Source organism: Drosophila obscura, unplaced genomic scaffold (assembly GCF_018151105.1).
Source record: "Drosophila obscura isolate BZ-5 IFL unplaced genomic scaffold, ASM1815110v1 contig_74, whole genome shotgun sequence".
NCBI classification, from domain to species: Eukaryota; Metazoa; Arthropoda; class Insecta; order Diptera; family Drosophilidae; genus Drosophila; species Drosophila obscura.
The window spans coordinates 331,321-347,694 of NW_024542866.1; the positions used below are offsets into that span (position 1 = coordinate 331,321).

The 16,374-nt window shown below is 40.7% G+C and overlaps 1 protein-coding gene across 1 annotated transcript in view; it reads right to left on the minus strand.

The window, feature by feature from the left end:
* LOC111075847 overlaps positions 1-16,374 on the minus strand; it is an 81,181-nt gene that overhangs the window by 20,089 nt on the left and 44,718 nt on the right. The window contains exon 3 of the mRNA XM_041595661.1: positions 11,348-12,509. Within this exon, the coding sequence (XP_041451595.1) occupies positions 11,348-12,331 (984 nt within the window). The 5' untranslated portion in view covers positions 12,332-12,509. The remainder of the gene's footprint in view (positions 1-11,347; positions 12,510-16,374) is intronic.

Here is a 16,374-nt window from a genome sequence, read left to right on the forward strand (position 1 = left end):
CTTAACGCCTGGAAGATATTAAGCTTTCAATTAAAATTTCATCATTTTTTGCGGTATTTTTGACTTTAAAAACTAATTAATGCGTCTATCTAAAACTAAAAATGTTGGCCAAGAATTATTTGTCTTTCGACTTTTCCCGAGTTTTAAAAGTAAAATTTTTTGGAAAAATACCGCAAAAAAATGATGAAATTTAAATTTAAAAGCTTAATATCTTCCAGGCGATAAGCTGCAAATACAAAGTGTATGGGTACGATTTATAGTTGCATTGGGCAGCTTTTCAGAACTGCAAAGTTCTATGCAACCATATGTATGATACTTAAGTTATGTGCAAAAAAAAAAGCATTCATTTCATGTAAAATTATTTTTGAGTTGTTTTGGGCAAACGGCTGCAAATTGATCGTTTATCCATAGATTCTAATGAGCAATACCTAAAACGACGCCCAATTAATGCGTCTATCTAAAACCAAAAATGTTGGCCAAGAATTATTTTTTTTCGTCTTTTCCCGAGTTTTTAAAGTAAAAATTTTGAAGAAAAGAAATAGCGCAAAAAATGATTAAATTTGAATTTGAAAGCTTAATATTTTTCTGGCATTAAGCTGCAGATACAAAGAGTTTGGGTCGGCTTTATAGCTGCGTTTGTCAGTTTTGTCAGAACTGCAAAGTTCTATGCAACCAGATATAAGATACTAAAGTTATGTGAAAAATAGAAGCACTACCTCTGAAAAAAAAAATTAAAAGATTTTAAAAAATTCTTTAAAAAAAACTACACCATAAAATAAAAACCATAATTCGTTAAAAATTTTCAAACCCCGAAATCTATAAGAATCTAAATTTTGGGCCACAGCCTAATTCTAGTGTTGACTAGTGTTATTGGTTTGACAATGAGGAAGTCGAAACTTTTACGGAATGCTGAAACTTCTGGGAAAAAGATGTACCTAAATATGTTACAAAGCGATTGTCTGATTTTATAGCATTTAATACTACTAGATTTGAGTAGACTGACAAAAGACCTTGACCCTGATACCTTAGATTCCGAAAAACCTAACCATGTCACTAGTTTAGATATTTCTATAGCAAGAGCATTTCCGTTTCCCAGACTTTTGCAAAGACTTCTATCCTATGTTCATTAATATGATCATATATCAAGGATCGGTATTCAGGCAATTGTTAGTCAAAGACGGACACAGACTCGAGCAGAGGATATTGGAAGATGGGATGAGATTGTTGGTCAACCGCGGCCATGTGCACTTATTCGTTATGTAAATGTCATTATGCATTACAAACTTTATTAGTTATTTATTTGCACAACGCAAGAACTTGTATTTTTCTCTCATTTAACTCGCAACCAGCCATTTCCATGGCCACAAATCAGGTGGAAGAGCATGGCATGACAATTATTTCGAAATGAAAAATGTTTGCCATTCCAGCCATAAAATTGCTACTTGTGTCGGTATTTCCATACTCGGAAAAAAAGGTGATATAATAGCATTGGTACTCCTCCTTCCACATCTATTATGAGTCGTGTGGGCGAAATCTATATTGCATGTATATATACAATGCATACCTATAGTTTAAACTTTAAAGAAAACCCTCGATAGAAAAATCAATGGAATATATTTAAGCTAAAAATCATTTCTTTCTCTCGGATACAGTATAATAATACTTACTTTTTGCAATCAATTTCTCTTAGACGGACACATTACTTTTCAAAAAGAACTTTGTCTGTTCAGGTTTTTGTAACACACAGATGAAAGCATCTGTCATCCCATCTTTGCCATTTTCCTGACCTTCGTCTAGTTTTTTGACCGGATGTTAGCAACGAAAAAACAATAAAGCATCTCTTATGTCTATACATATGTACATACGTCCATAGACGTACATACATACATACATATGTATGCATGCATGTACGGGTATGTTGTCTACATATTGATCGCATAATTTTAATGCTACATTTTCAATTACTGTGTACATATGTATGGATGTAGCTTTAGGCGTATGCAAGGCAGTCCGAACCCAGTCTTGTTTTAATTCTAATGCTGACCCAGTGGTTTGTACTGCATATTGGCTTTTGGGGATGGTGACGTTGATACCTATGCACGTACATATGTATATTTATACATATGTAAATGGAAAAAAAACTGCTGCTTCACTTGTTGCTTGCGCTGTTTCGGGTCATTGTTTTTTCGGCTGGTTTCGCCCCTTTTTTTGCCTGATTTTATCGACTTACATGGGGCCATGGCGACAGTCGGCCCAACTTGCGCAAATGCCAATTTAAAGCGCACTGACAGCAGCAGAAGCGGCTGCCAAAAAAAACTCAGAAATCCCATTGACGTCACCTCCTTTGTTGTCAATGTCAATTGAATGCCAACCGGCCTCAAATTCTGACGCACACAAAATGTCAGTTCTGTTGCATCAGTGAAAGCTGTTGCATGCCACCGCAGCAATTTTGTCCAATTCAATCAATTTCCATTACCATACTGATGGAAATACATACGTACATACATATGTATGTATGTATGTTTATATGCATGTATGTACGTCTTCCCAAATCCAGAAGATATATTATTTTTGGCATGCATTTTTACGTTACGTTTCGTTTCGTTTGCGTCAATATAAAAAACGCTCGTCATCTTCCCATTGGTTAAATATACTAGAGAAGTCCTGGGATTGGTAGATTCAAATGATTCATTCTGCTCTCTGCAAAGTGGGGGACTGCATAAACATACTATGAATACATATTGTGCGCCCTTTGACCCAAGGGAGCAAGTGATCGCCGATACAGACCGCTGCACAGTGTGCGAAACGGCCGATCAAATGGCGGAAAATTCAAAATAAATGATTGCGATTAATTAATATCTAGACCTATCTAGACACTAGATTTAGCTAACTTTGCTGCAAAGACAGAGGATAGGATACATAACCGCCTCCTACCAGTCTCGTCTCCCTGCTATCCCCCACAGCTGTTTGCTGCCAAGATAAAGTGGCTACCAATAAATGAATAGCGGCTATGGAACTATCTATTTGGAATAAAATTCAGTTTGAATATTCAAAGCAATGGGGCACTTCAAGAAATTACAACAGAACCAACAGAAAATTAATTCTTCATTCTGGCTATAATTATGATCCGATCTGGTTCAGATTCGGCAATCTGGTAGATATGGCATTCTCTACGATACTGCGTTTTTAGTTTTTTCGTCCTTTGTGGGGGCGGAAAGGGGCGGGGCGAAATTTTGAAATATACTTGTAGCAGTGTGATATCACATGAATCTGGAAACCAAAATTGGTTACCCTAACTCTTATAGTCTCTGAGATCCAGGCGCTCAATAAGACGGAGAGACAGACAGACGGACAGACAGAGAGACGGGCAGACAGACATGGCTATATCGACTCGGCTATTGATGCTGATCAAGAATATATATACTTTATGGGGTCGGAAACATTTCCTTCTCTGCGTTGCACACATCCACTTTTACCACAAATCCCATATACCCCTTAACTCTTTTGAGTACGGATATAATTATCATTTTAGATAAAGAGGTTGAGAGGACTTAATGCTAGTCTGTAACTTGGGAAATTGTTCCTTGAATTTCGATTTATTTTGTATTTATTTCATGCTTTATCCTAACGCTACAAGTATAAACCTATTTTTATTGCGCTAGTCACTCGGTGAATATATGTATATGTATAGTTCATTTTAGATGTTATCTACTTAAATCTTCGGCCTCGGAAAATAATAAAAAAAAAACAAAACAAAAAATAAATGAAGAAGTATCATTTAACAAACAACAAATTCAAATACGAGGAAGGAAGGAAGGAAGAAAAATAATATTGTGCGAAGTGCATGTACCGGAACATGAAAGGGTTAATGTTTTCTGATTCTCCTCTGTTGAAGTACAAAGTGTTGAAGTGCAAAAGAGACAGAGATCTCATCGATGATGTATCGATAGGTGGAATTGGCGATAGGCCATCTCTAAAGTTTTGTTCTCCTATCTTTCTTACTCGGAACTGTGCGCAATCAAGCCGCAGCAATTAATTCAAAGAGAACATTAAAAGTATTCCACAAACCGTCTTAATTATTGCTGAGTGTATTGGAAAACCTAATATCCTCAAATTTACTGACGGAAAATAATAATATCGCCGTAATTTAGGACAGGACTGACGTACATATGTGTGACCCCGTGAGAAGGCGGCCTGCACTTTGGCCTCATGCACTTCGTTTAGTAAGGAAAAACCTGCCCATGATACTCCCCTAACTCCATTAACGACCCACCAGGGAATAAAATGATTTTCTAGCTTTAGAACGATTGTAATTAAAGCTGGAGCAACGGGCTTTGAATCATTCAAAGATGGTATAATTATCAATTGACATACCAGTTCCCATCTGATTCAGCGTTGGGCCCCTCTTGGGAGGGGCACGTCCACCCACAGGCTTTTAGGCCTTAATTAATGTTCTCCTCCTCTCCCCTCTACCCCCCACCATGTCACGCTACTGGAATCGTGGGTGGCTGTGGCTGGGACCGTGGCCCCACCCTCGGCCACGGAGTTGTCACAGGGACGAGGATGACGGCCTGCATAAGCTCTAAATTCTCAGTAACAATTTCAAACATGGCTCAGAGTGCAGAGCTCTTCCTGCCATGCCCTAATGCATTCCATGTCCCATCAAGTTCTATATACACATCTGTCAAGCCCTTTTCCCACGCCATCAGTCCATGCCTGGGACCACACGAGCCCACACCCACCCCCACCTATCCCGTGGCAGCTGGTCCTCACATTGATTTGCCATTTGGGAGCCCGGCGACGGGCTTAGAACGGCTTTACAGACCCGCTTGACAGTTAGATAACCTGCAACTGGCATCTGGCAACTGGCAAATGCAACATGCAACACGACAGATTAACCTGCAATCCACACAGACGGGCACACACATCCGACTCCCGTCTGGGTCTGACTATCTGCCTCCTGTTTCGTGTTGCTCTGTGTCATAATTAAAAATTCAGCAAATTACACATGCAACGACACACAGCGATGACAGCCATGTAGAGGGATCTCTCTCTCTCTCTCTCTCTCTCTCCAGCCCCCACTCTTTGTACATATGGATGTATATACTATACATATACATATGTACATGTATATGTTTGTATCTTTCTCGTTTGCTGTGGCAGCATTGATGCCCCGCTGAAGATGGCGACCCCAATTTCGCACTTAACAGGCAGCAACCGAATGCCATAGTCAGCCCACTTGCGGCGAGGTGAGTGTGGCAGATGTCTCGCTAAAGCGGTACAGACAGACATACAGAGAGAGAGCAACTCAAAGGGGGAGTGAGTGCTGTGTGGCCATGTGGCATGTGGCATGCGGCATGTGTCTCTGCATTTATGCCATCAAGTTAATTGAACTCGCTTCAGCTCTCCCAGCTGCAGACAGACTGGATAAAAGTTGCCCAGAGAAATGGAACCTCAGATCAATCTGCCAGATCCCAGGCCCAAAGTGGCCCAAAAAGGCCCAAAGCTTTAGCTGGCGACCCATCCAGGGAGCTTCCCTACTCCCAAGACATATATATATGTACATACATACATGCATATGTACATGGGAGGAATATAAAACCATAAAACTAAAAGTAAAGTCAGTTTTGGGCAAACTTTTTAATCAAATAATGCAACAGGCGGTGGATTGGTAAGGGGGCGTGGACACTGGAGAGGAGATGCAGCGTTAAGTGGTGCCCCAATGCGTGTGTGTGTGTGTGTGTGTGTGTGCGCTGCTGGCTCATGGTCGCTGGAACCGGCTTGGTTGGTCAGCTTCTTCTTGTCGGTCTCGCCGGTCACTTGCACGTGCATCCCCCGCATCCCTCCCCACCAAATATCTCGCATCTGCAGTAGGGTCTGTCAGACAGTGCGACGACGCGGGGCGAAAAGCTTAACTATGTGGCAACAACTGTGACAACAACAACATCAACAACAGCAACAGCACGGTTTTCAATTACCCACCTTCCAGCGGCGGACAGACGAAATTTGCAGCTGCCACAAATTAAGCTCATACGAGAGTATGCCCGGATCTTGGAGGCCAACTCTCTGGCAGGTCTCCGCTTTGTTTTTGGCCGGGCTGGAGGGTAATTGATCTTAAGTGGCATTATTCTCAATGCAACAATACAGCGATGCAGCCAGCAGCAGCCGAAGAAGTATGTAAGTGAAGTAAAATTCCGGGCAGAACAGAGCAACGGAATGCATGCCTGAGGAATACTCGTAGTTGACATTTTCGTACAAGCAGCGTGGCAAGAACTGTGGCTGCTCCTTTACTCCCTTCTACCAGTCCATCTGCATCCAATACTCGTATATGTCGATCCGATCCCCTGTTGGAACTAAGAAATTAGCCAGACAAATAAAGGCATCGAGGGGCGGCTACCTCTCAGTCGAAATACTCTCAACACAAGTACGAGTATCCTCTCTGGAAACCTGCATGCATATGTGTCTAGCGTTACCCATGATTAAAATCGTGTCTGCCTTGTTGGCCAGTGTAATCATCGCTCTACTTATCGAATGTTCATTGAGCTCGCAATGCCAAAACAAAAGCATTTAACTCGTACGAGTATCCCTCACTTGTATGGTCTTTTATGGCCTGCCTGGCCATGTAACCGAAGACGTTTCTCGTTTCTCGATGTTGGCTGTTGGCTGTTGGCTGTTGCAGTTGCTGCCTTTCGAAATTTAATTTTATTCGGTTCGGTTCGGCTCGGTTTTGGATTTTGTTGTTCGGCGTGGATTGAGTTGCATTCGATTTCATTAAAGTGTCTCTCAGCTCTGACTGGTGGCGAGCGTTGCTCGAGTTGGAATTGCTTTTCGATTGTAGCCCGAGTAGTGGCTGCTGGCGCCGCGTGCAAACCGCAACCTCGCGAGCTAGTTTGATGCCATATAAGTATATGTACATATATATGTATATAGATGCACATATGTATGTATGTATGTACATGTATTGCAGTCAAAATAATAGAAGTGCTACACTACCATGGCGCCTGTATAGTATGTACATGTTTCTTGCTTGTTTATTTACTTTAGCAACTATCAGGAATTGCTGTGCTTGATTATTAAGTAATAGGCTAAGTTTTACATGCTTAGGTACATATGTACGCCAGGCAGATGCATGATGACTGCTGTTTATGGTCGGGCCTAAGCTGGAGATGATCTGAATCTTCTCGGGGATCAGTAGAATTAAGCATGCGTGTTACATACATACATGTATTTACATACATACATACATATGTACACGTGCAAACAATTGAAAACAGTTGAGAAGTCTGCCGCCAAGCAACTGCTCCCAGCAGAAGATTCCAAACCAACCACTAAGGCAAAGGGAACACTCACCCGCTGGTGAGTGATATTTATAATTATATTTCCCTTTTTTTTTAGTTGGAGATTTGTATGAATGAATTTAAAGCCATGGCTTGGGCTTCGGCTTCGGCTTCGGCTTATCACTGCAATGTGTTGAAGGCTGACACTCAATGATCACACCCTCACCGAGGATATAGAAGACATCGTCCACCCTCCAGAGGGGAATATCTGTCCGGCAATTAGCCAACTTAATTAGTAATTAGGAAATTTTTTCCTTCCTTCCTTTCAGATTCTACTTTCGCGGTTTCTCTGGCGCTCCCTCTGGCACCTGCTGTTCAATCTACGGCAGGATTGTTGCGTTCCTCCGCCTCTCCGGCCCCTGCCAACGTTGGCTGGGTGACAGAGTGGCAGCAGAGGGTGAGGGTATCACACTTACATACATACATACGTATATTTATGTACGGTTATACAATTTCGTTTTCTTCCAATTACGTTGTGCAACATTATTTGCATTGCCTTGCCTTTAATAGGGCAGCCAGGGGGGCAGGCATCGGGCGTGTTTAAATGAAAAGCTTAGCCAGAGTTCTTCCCAGACACTGTTGTCTTTTTTTCTTGCGAGTATTTTCTTCCATTACCAGCTGGGCAGGTTCTAATCCATCAGTTGACTTGTCCCTCTCGCCATTTCCGGAATAGGGTGCAAGGGAGTGTGCCTACACGGCCATTATCAATAAGACGTCCAATGGACATTTTGACAGCTTTCTCACTAGGAGTGGCAGCAGCTCTGAGCAACGGATACCCGAAGAAAAGGCTAGCTTTGGGGCGAAGCTCTGGCAACATTTTTCGGATAATTAGTTCGCATCTCAGCATGTACGATATTGTAGTTTTTAGTCGGAATTTGCTTTAATTGTACCCAATAATAAATAAATATATTTTTTGTTGATTTGAATGTTACGCATATTCGCACGATATAATAATAATCTCTCGGGTTAATATGAGACTAAAATTTATGTATTTAAAAGAGACACTGTAGAAGAAGTTTAATGATGAATCTATGAATCTTGCTCAACTGAGGTTAATAATAAAAACAAATATGAATTATAAAAATAAGTTAACTTTTGCTGATTTTAATATACACTACTGGTCAAAATAATAAGTACAGAGGCATCGTGCTGAGTTTTTAAAAAATTCTCGAATGTTTTTGAATTTATGACTGCCAATTGTTTATATTCTTAAAGATTACAGTTTTGCCAAATATTTAAATCAAAAATGAAAGTTGTGAGCGCCCTTAATTTAATTCTGAAAAGAACTAATAAATTTGTAGCGGCTAAAGAGCAAATATTTTTGGTAAAGTTCAGAGAGTACGACCCCAAAGGCAGATAATTCGATGAGTACAAAAAAATGTTTAACCACCTTGGGATTTGGTCAAAGGATTGTGACTTTTTTTTGATTTCTTGGCGTTGAACCAATACAGTTACAAAAATGTTCCTATTGGGCCGACATTATGCATCGTTATGCTGAAGAAGTGAAGATTGTCCTTGAGGTGGGTCTTACAACAGGACAACGACTAAAAACACACCGCAAGGCTGGTCAAGGCTTGGTTTATGGAGGTCAGGTAAACGTTTTGAATTAGTTAAGTCAATCTTCCGACTAGAACCCAATATTCAACTAGGGGAGACTTAAAACGTCGCGTTGGCACAAATACATTTCGAAACTCCAGCATCGCCAGAATTTGCCCAAAAACTGGTATGAGATTCCAGTAGTCCTTGGCAAAGCCATTTCTGGTATGCCAAAAAAATCGCCAAAGCTAAAGAAAATAGGGGGTCATCTCAGATAATAGTAGGATTACTAATATAAGAAAAAGTGAAAAAATTGTATTCTTTGAGTTTTTAACTTTGTAGAATTGCCGAACTTAAGGCCCTTGTTTATGTTTTTTAGATAAAATTGATCAGAAACCCTTCATTTGAAGCTAAAATTGCGTATGTTACAGTTTTTGCATTTTCCTGTAGGTTAGTAATCTTAAAGTTAAGTGAATTTCTTACTGTTTTAATACCCGTACTAAAAAAAGGAAACAAATATTTTTGGTAGGTGGATGTGTCTACGCAGAGAAGGAAATGTTTCCGACCCCATAAAGTATATAATTCTTGATCAGCATCATAGCCGAGTACAAACCATGTCTGTCTGTCCGTCTGTCTGTCTGTCTGTCTGTCTGTCTGTCTGTCTGTCTTTTTTCTGCATGAGCGCTTGAGACCAATACATAGGGTAACAAAATTTGGTTTCCAGACTCATTGTGCCACTGTTGCAAGGAAAACACCCCGCCCCCTTCCCCCAAAGGTGGGATCTTTGGCAGGCACATTTTTAAAGATACGACTAAAACTAGAAACGCAGTGTCAAGGCTTGGTTTATCTACCAGACTGCCGAATCTGAATCAGATCGGTTCTGAATTAGCCAGATGAAGAAATCAATTTTCGTTGCTTCCCCCCCCTACTCAATCTATCAAACGACTTAAACATTTTCCGTTGGCACACTCTGCCGCGTTCAGTCGCGAGGAACCCCTAGCGGGGAGATGTAGAACTTGGAATGGAACATGTCCAATCTACATGTTAGATGTAGAATATACATTGCTAGTATGTCAAAAATAATCGCCAAAGCTAAAGTTAAATGTAAAATTTTTGTTATTTCAAAAATAAAAAATCGTAGGCTTAAAAATGTTTATGTGACTGAGTACGGGTATGAAAAAATTCCTTGATAGTTCTCTTTAAAAAGTTTTTAGACCTGAAAGAAAGCTCATGAGCGTGTACTTATTATTTTGACCAGTAGTGTATGTACTATGTTTTGAAATCAAAGTTTCTGATATTTATGTCGATTGTTTAAATTAATTTATTAATTAATTAATGTGTATTGTTATTGATGTACATTTTTATGCGCGTAAATACCAGTAAGAATTCTGGAATAAAGTGGTAAGTTCTTAGCCATAACCTCCAAAAAAAAAACCACAATCGAAACAAAAAATATTTTCTGTTATTCGGAAAATATCACTATGCAACAGTCAGTGCAAATCTGGCCGCAAACCCACTTTTCTTGTATGTATTCATATTGATTTTAACAACTAATACCGAGAACAAAAGTTATCAATTTTTCGTTTGAAGGCTGAATATTTTCCAGACGGTAAGCAGAAGCTATAAAGCTCTGAGGGCTGAAAGGGATTGATAAAAGGTAGCTTGGGACAAGCTATATAGGTGCAGAATGCCCAAGCAATGTGGAAAACAACAAGTTAACCTCTGCAAAATACATTTAAAAAGAAAATTCAATTTTTACAAAATTCTTTTAACAAAAACCAATTAATTCTTGATTCATTCATTCATTCATTTCGGTCCAGATAAAAAAAAAACAGTTCGATTTTGTGCCACAGTGTAATAAGTGTAATTAATTAATCCGACCCTGAATTTACGTTTACCTCGATTCCCCATTCCGCTGTTTGCATGCTGTGAAATTCTCGTTTCTCTCAGTACTCTTCCGCTCTCCACAGGTTCCCATTTACTTCTCCCAGCCGTCTGCTTTTTGCTTGCTTGTTTATGGCTCGCGTCTTACCTTTTGTCAGATCATTCAATATCATAAGCTCCACAAAGGTATTTCTTAATTGGACATTTGACAATGTTTTGGACTGACGGCCGCTAAGTGTTTAGTTTAGCCAAATGGAGCAACAAGTGCGAATCCGGTAACGGCAGCACCTGCTCCTCAACGACATGCAAGACCCATTCAACAGGTTGCCACAGTGCTACTGGCAGAATCCCCACAGTCCGTACAATCCGACTCATTTCCTAGATAGGTTAAAACCTCATAATGAATGCACTCTAATAAATACAACTTTTTAACGCGAAACGAGTATTTGAGAGTTTATGAAATTATATTTAAATGATTTTTAGTTCCATTTTCACATTGGAACGCCATTGGGATATCCAACAAAAACGACAAATAATCCATCCTAGTCTGGTAATTTTCTGTTTCAGTTTTTTCCCATTTATTGACTCACCAGTGGGCTTTGCTCCTTTCTGAACGGACCTATCACAGGCTGGAGTGCGTTTACCGACGCTGTCGGGTTCGCTGGCGGGGTGCAGCCGTAGTCCGTGGGCTGCTGTTCGGGCGAGATGCCGAAGATGAAGGGACCCGTGGCGGAGCCTGCCGCTGCTGTGGGAGGCAGGGGCGGGTTATCTGCCGGGCGACGCACACAGAAGTCGTCTTCAAACCGGGACGGATAGAGTGGGGCCGCTGCCATGTCCGGGTAGTAGCGGGTCGGGGACGAGGTGGAGGTAGTCACCGAGCTACAGTTGGACGAACTGCTGGACGCGGCCTGGCCCGGCTGGCGGTCGAAGCAAAAGTCGCGCGAGTGGGCTGTGGGCGAGGGCGGACTCCCGTAGGGGTACCCGATGTGGGGGCTCTGCAGATGCTGGTTGTACTGCTGGGACAGGGCGTCGAAGTCGTTGAAGCCGTGCAAGCCCTTGGCGCTGTCGCGCTTCTGCTGATGCACGTAGGGCGATACGTACGCGGCGGTCGCGTGGTTTCTCTGCGGCGGCAGGGGTGGCACGGGCAGGGCGTGCTGCTGAAAGGACTTGCCCACAGCCCTCTGGCCCACAGCCATCAAGGTCAGCTGGGGCCGACGCTCCCCCAGCAGGGGCCGCTGAGAGTTGTTGTACGGGTGGCTGCGCTGCATGCACCCGGAGCTCAGGGACATGCTGTCCTCGCAGTCGTCCCGATCGTCCTCTTCGTTCAGCATCAGATCGTGGCAGTCGTCGGTGGCCTGCAGGTGTTCGTAGTACTTGAGATTCTTCATATTTACATTTGTTGGCGACAGAGGCAGAGGCGGGGGCTGCTGTTGCTGTTGCGTGTGTGCCATCAGCTGGTGGTTCCCATCCATGACGCTTTCGCCATTGACAGCGCTGCCGGAACCAGCTCCCACACCCACACCCACACCCAGTACCCCAACTCCTCCAAATAGCTTGGCCAATTTGACAGTCATGTTTGCGTGTCTCTGCTGTACCTATTTAAGTATGATGATGTGTGTGTACCATACATACATACGTACATATGAATGCACGTATGCTGGGGGTATTATTTCTTTCCGTTGCCGATACAGGTGCAGTTGCAGTTAAAATCTCGATGTCCCACAATTTCCAGAGTTTCCACAGTTTGCGTGTCTGGAAAAAAGCGAAATAGAATCGGATAAAATAGGTATTTTAATAGAATAAAGTTATGGCTTCTAATACTCTAATCTATGTCAGGCACAGCTGGAGCTAGCAGAAAACAGTTGGCGGGAAAGTGCCGGAAAATTCCTGCAGATTCGTACACGTTGAAAATGTTCAATTAAAATCAGTTTTATCGTACTTTATGTGTTGAAAACAACATTTTTTGTAGTAATTTTTGTTTGTCAAGATGTCGCAACTCCTTGACAAAAAAAATAAATAAGGGGACCCCCTGATAACAGAGCTTTTATCGGAAATGTGAGTTGACAACACATGTTGGTGACCAAAAATAGAGGTGGATAAACTGTATATTAACTAGTTAATACTAATAAAGCAAAAAAAAATATTAAATATTCATTTAACAAATTTTTATCTTAACAACACTTCAAGTGTACCTATTATTTTGATCAGCCTGACATCGACTCTAAAGTAAAAATGGATCTCTTTTCTTTTATAACATTATCCTATACTATAAAAAACATTATATTAATGAAAAAAAATACTTTAAGAATAATTGGGAACTAATTTGAATTGTCAAATATCGAATAAAACTGTTTTCTGCTATGATAAAGTTTACGTAGATGTGTGTACCTATTATTATGATCATGTGTGTACATATGTAAGGGAGTATGCGTACAACTGGAAGGATTCGAGTGGCTTCCTTGGGCAGAGAGTTTCTGTGCTTTCAATCTTTTATTTACCCGCAAGCTCCCTCTACCACCACTCATTAGATGTATTTCTTAAAAAATATTGCACTGCATTCTGATACACACAGCACTTGCAGCAACAGCCTATACGACAACTCCAGAGACCACAACCATTCCAGAGAACCAATTAGAAATAAAAATATGTATCTGGCACTTCAGAAAGTTACTTGGGAATGCCAACAACAACTACAATAACTACAAGCTCACTAATAATGACAGCAGTAGTAGCAGCAGCAGCAGGATCAGCATCATCACTAGGTATAGGCAACTGTAGTAACAAGAGCGAATCCAGAAATGTTGCTCATGTATCGAACGGCAATAAAAGTGTCAATTCTTATATCGGTTCTGCAGCTGTGTCTCCACAGCTCAACAGCACCACCTTCACCGTCCACTCCATTCAATCTGAAATGTTTGCATATGCTCGTACATATATACATATGTGTGTACGAGTACTCGCATTGTAGCTGGCAATAAAAAAAATGGATAAAAGAAAATATAATAAAATAGGAAAAGTGGTGAAGGAGAAGGAGAAGGGAGGGGGAAAAGGAGAGAATCTACAGCAGCTGCTGTCAATTAAACGCATCCACCCATTGACGTCATAATAAAATGTCATGAAAAGAAAATGCGCAAAAGCTGCAAGGAAAATGGTTAGAGAATGCACACGGAAAAGAGAAAGGAGAAGGAGAGGGAACGCCAGAGGGTAGCCTTGCGTGCACTGAATGACTCCCCGCTGAGAGGGGCCCTTCCCCACCCCTCTACACTCCTCTTCGCAATCTCACAGACTGCTTCCTGTTTTTGTAGCCCCCGAGTTTACCCTGGGATCGCGGTGTATGCTGCACCCGCGGATACATATGTACAATACATACATATGCTGGTATCACCCAAAGAAAGGTTAACATTTAATAACTTTTATGAATGGGTAACACACGTACACATGTACATACACACATACATATGTACATAAATATTTGCTTGCATTTGTTTAAGAAGTAATTCTACGAGACACCCTTAGGATCTGTAGAATCCTTGACCTGGAGAAGCGAGAACAGCAAAACAAGATCAAAAGTCCAAGCATATTTTACCATAAGTATTTTGGACTATTACATGGACTGTTTTCTGCTTGCAGCACACAATTACTGAAATCGATATCCGAATGTCGTGGGTATTCAACAGTTGCAACAGCCAACTTCAGCGTTCCAATTTGTCTTTTATTGTTTTCCCTGTTGCGGTTGCTTGCAGCGAAGTTTGTCATATTGCTGGCTGCATAAATGACAATGGGGCAGTGGAGGAAAGCATATACATACATACATAAATACATACATAAATACATACATTTGTACGTACACGTAGTGCGTCAGACATCGGCTAACGAACGTGCAAAAAAGCCAAAAACAGAACCAGCAAAAGAAACGGCATACGGAAGCAACAATATACATATAGGTATAGAAAATAATAAATTCGCTAGCTGATGCAGAGGTCCCATGGCTTCAACAATAGCGGTTGTAGTTGGATCACTTTTGCCTTAATTATGTTCGATAGAATCATATGACGCTTCAAACTCGAACGTGTCAGTGCGCCGGATAACAGGCTGCACTCCTGGCATACGAGTATGGACTCGAACATACATATGTACATAGGTACACACATACTATGTACATATGGTCAAAACTAGTAACTAGTAACGCCACACAAAGTTTAGCTTTCACAATTAATTAAAAGTCTTCTGGACATCGTGGCACCATGTGCTCGTGCATCCTAAATTTAAAGATTTATAAAAAATTTGAAACAAAATATTTTTTGTTTAAGCCCAGTTAATTTTATTTATTTGCAACTAAAAACTAAATTAGTAGTCGACTCCTTGCAAAACAGTTGGTTGTACAAAGCCATTTATTGGGAAGGAATCGAAGTCTGTCTACTCTTATTTTAAGGACCTTGCCGGCCTCTCCACTGGCTGAGGAAAGCATCTCCAACCGCTTGGCCCCCTTTTTCAGTAGTAATTATGAAAGGAAGCAATGGAGCAAGCCGGATAGGAAATTGGAATATTAAAGACAATCTAAATCTATTTAATGCAGTAAAATGAAGTAAGATTATAATTCATTTTATTAATTTAAATGAATATAAAAAACACTTTGATTGCATTTCCTTCCCGCGTGAATGGATTCATCCAATACTGACCAATCCCACGTTTTATAAATAAATACATTCAAGTTGTTTATTTGTTTCGTATGTGTATTAAGTTACTTTTATCCGTGTCCATGTCAGCTCGCCATGCTCCTCACAACGAGCTATCTTCGTGGTGGTCGCTGCTGCTGATTGCCAATAAAATGATGGGGAAAGAGGCCTGGACTATACGGAGCATAGCGATAATAACATTGCCAGAGTAGTGCCTTTCATTGACTTGTTTGCTTACTTTGAAGAAAGTCATAAGCAAACCCACAGCTGACTGAGCAGTGTAACCGTATAGTAGACCATCACCACCACACCAGTGTCCATTGATAAAAACAAAACCAACTTTTTCTTAAAGATTTGGGGCTTAGAAATGGTTTCATGATATATATTTTTTTTCTATGGCAGAACTTTTTTTTAAAGAATTTTTGAAATCTGGTATTTTTTTAAGCTTTTTTCAGAGGTAGCGCTTGTTTTTTTCATATAACTGTAGTATCTTACGTCTGGTTGTAAAGAACTTTGCTATTTTAAAAAGATAATTTAAACAGCTAGAAGTTGAGCCCAAACACTTTGTGATTTCAGCTTACGGTCTGGGAAATATAAAGCATTGAAATGCAAAAATGATTATATTTGTGCGGTATTTTTTACGAAATTTTGACTTTAAAAACTCAGGAAGAGTCGAAAAAAAATTATATCCTGAGTCCTTTTTGTGTATAGGTGCATTAATTTGGCGTCGTTTAAGGTATCGCTCATTAAAATCTATGGAAAGACTTTGGAGCTAAAATTCGCTAACCAAATCTAAAAAATGAAAAAATTTAACAAAAAATAACCTTTGGAAGGTTGCGGGCCCAACTGCCAATTGGGAACAAAGCAAACGAAAAAGGGTTGTACATTTGGTACCTGATCGCCTTCCTTTGGTATGAAATGTTGTTGACAGTTACTTTTTT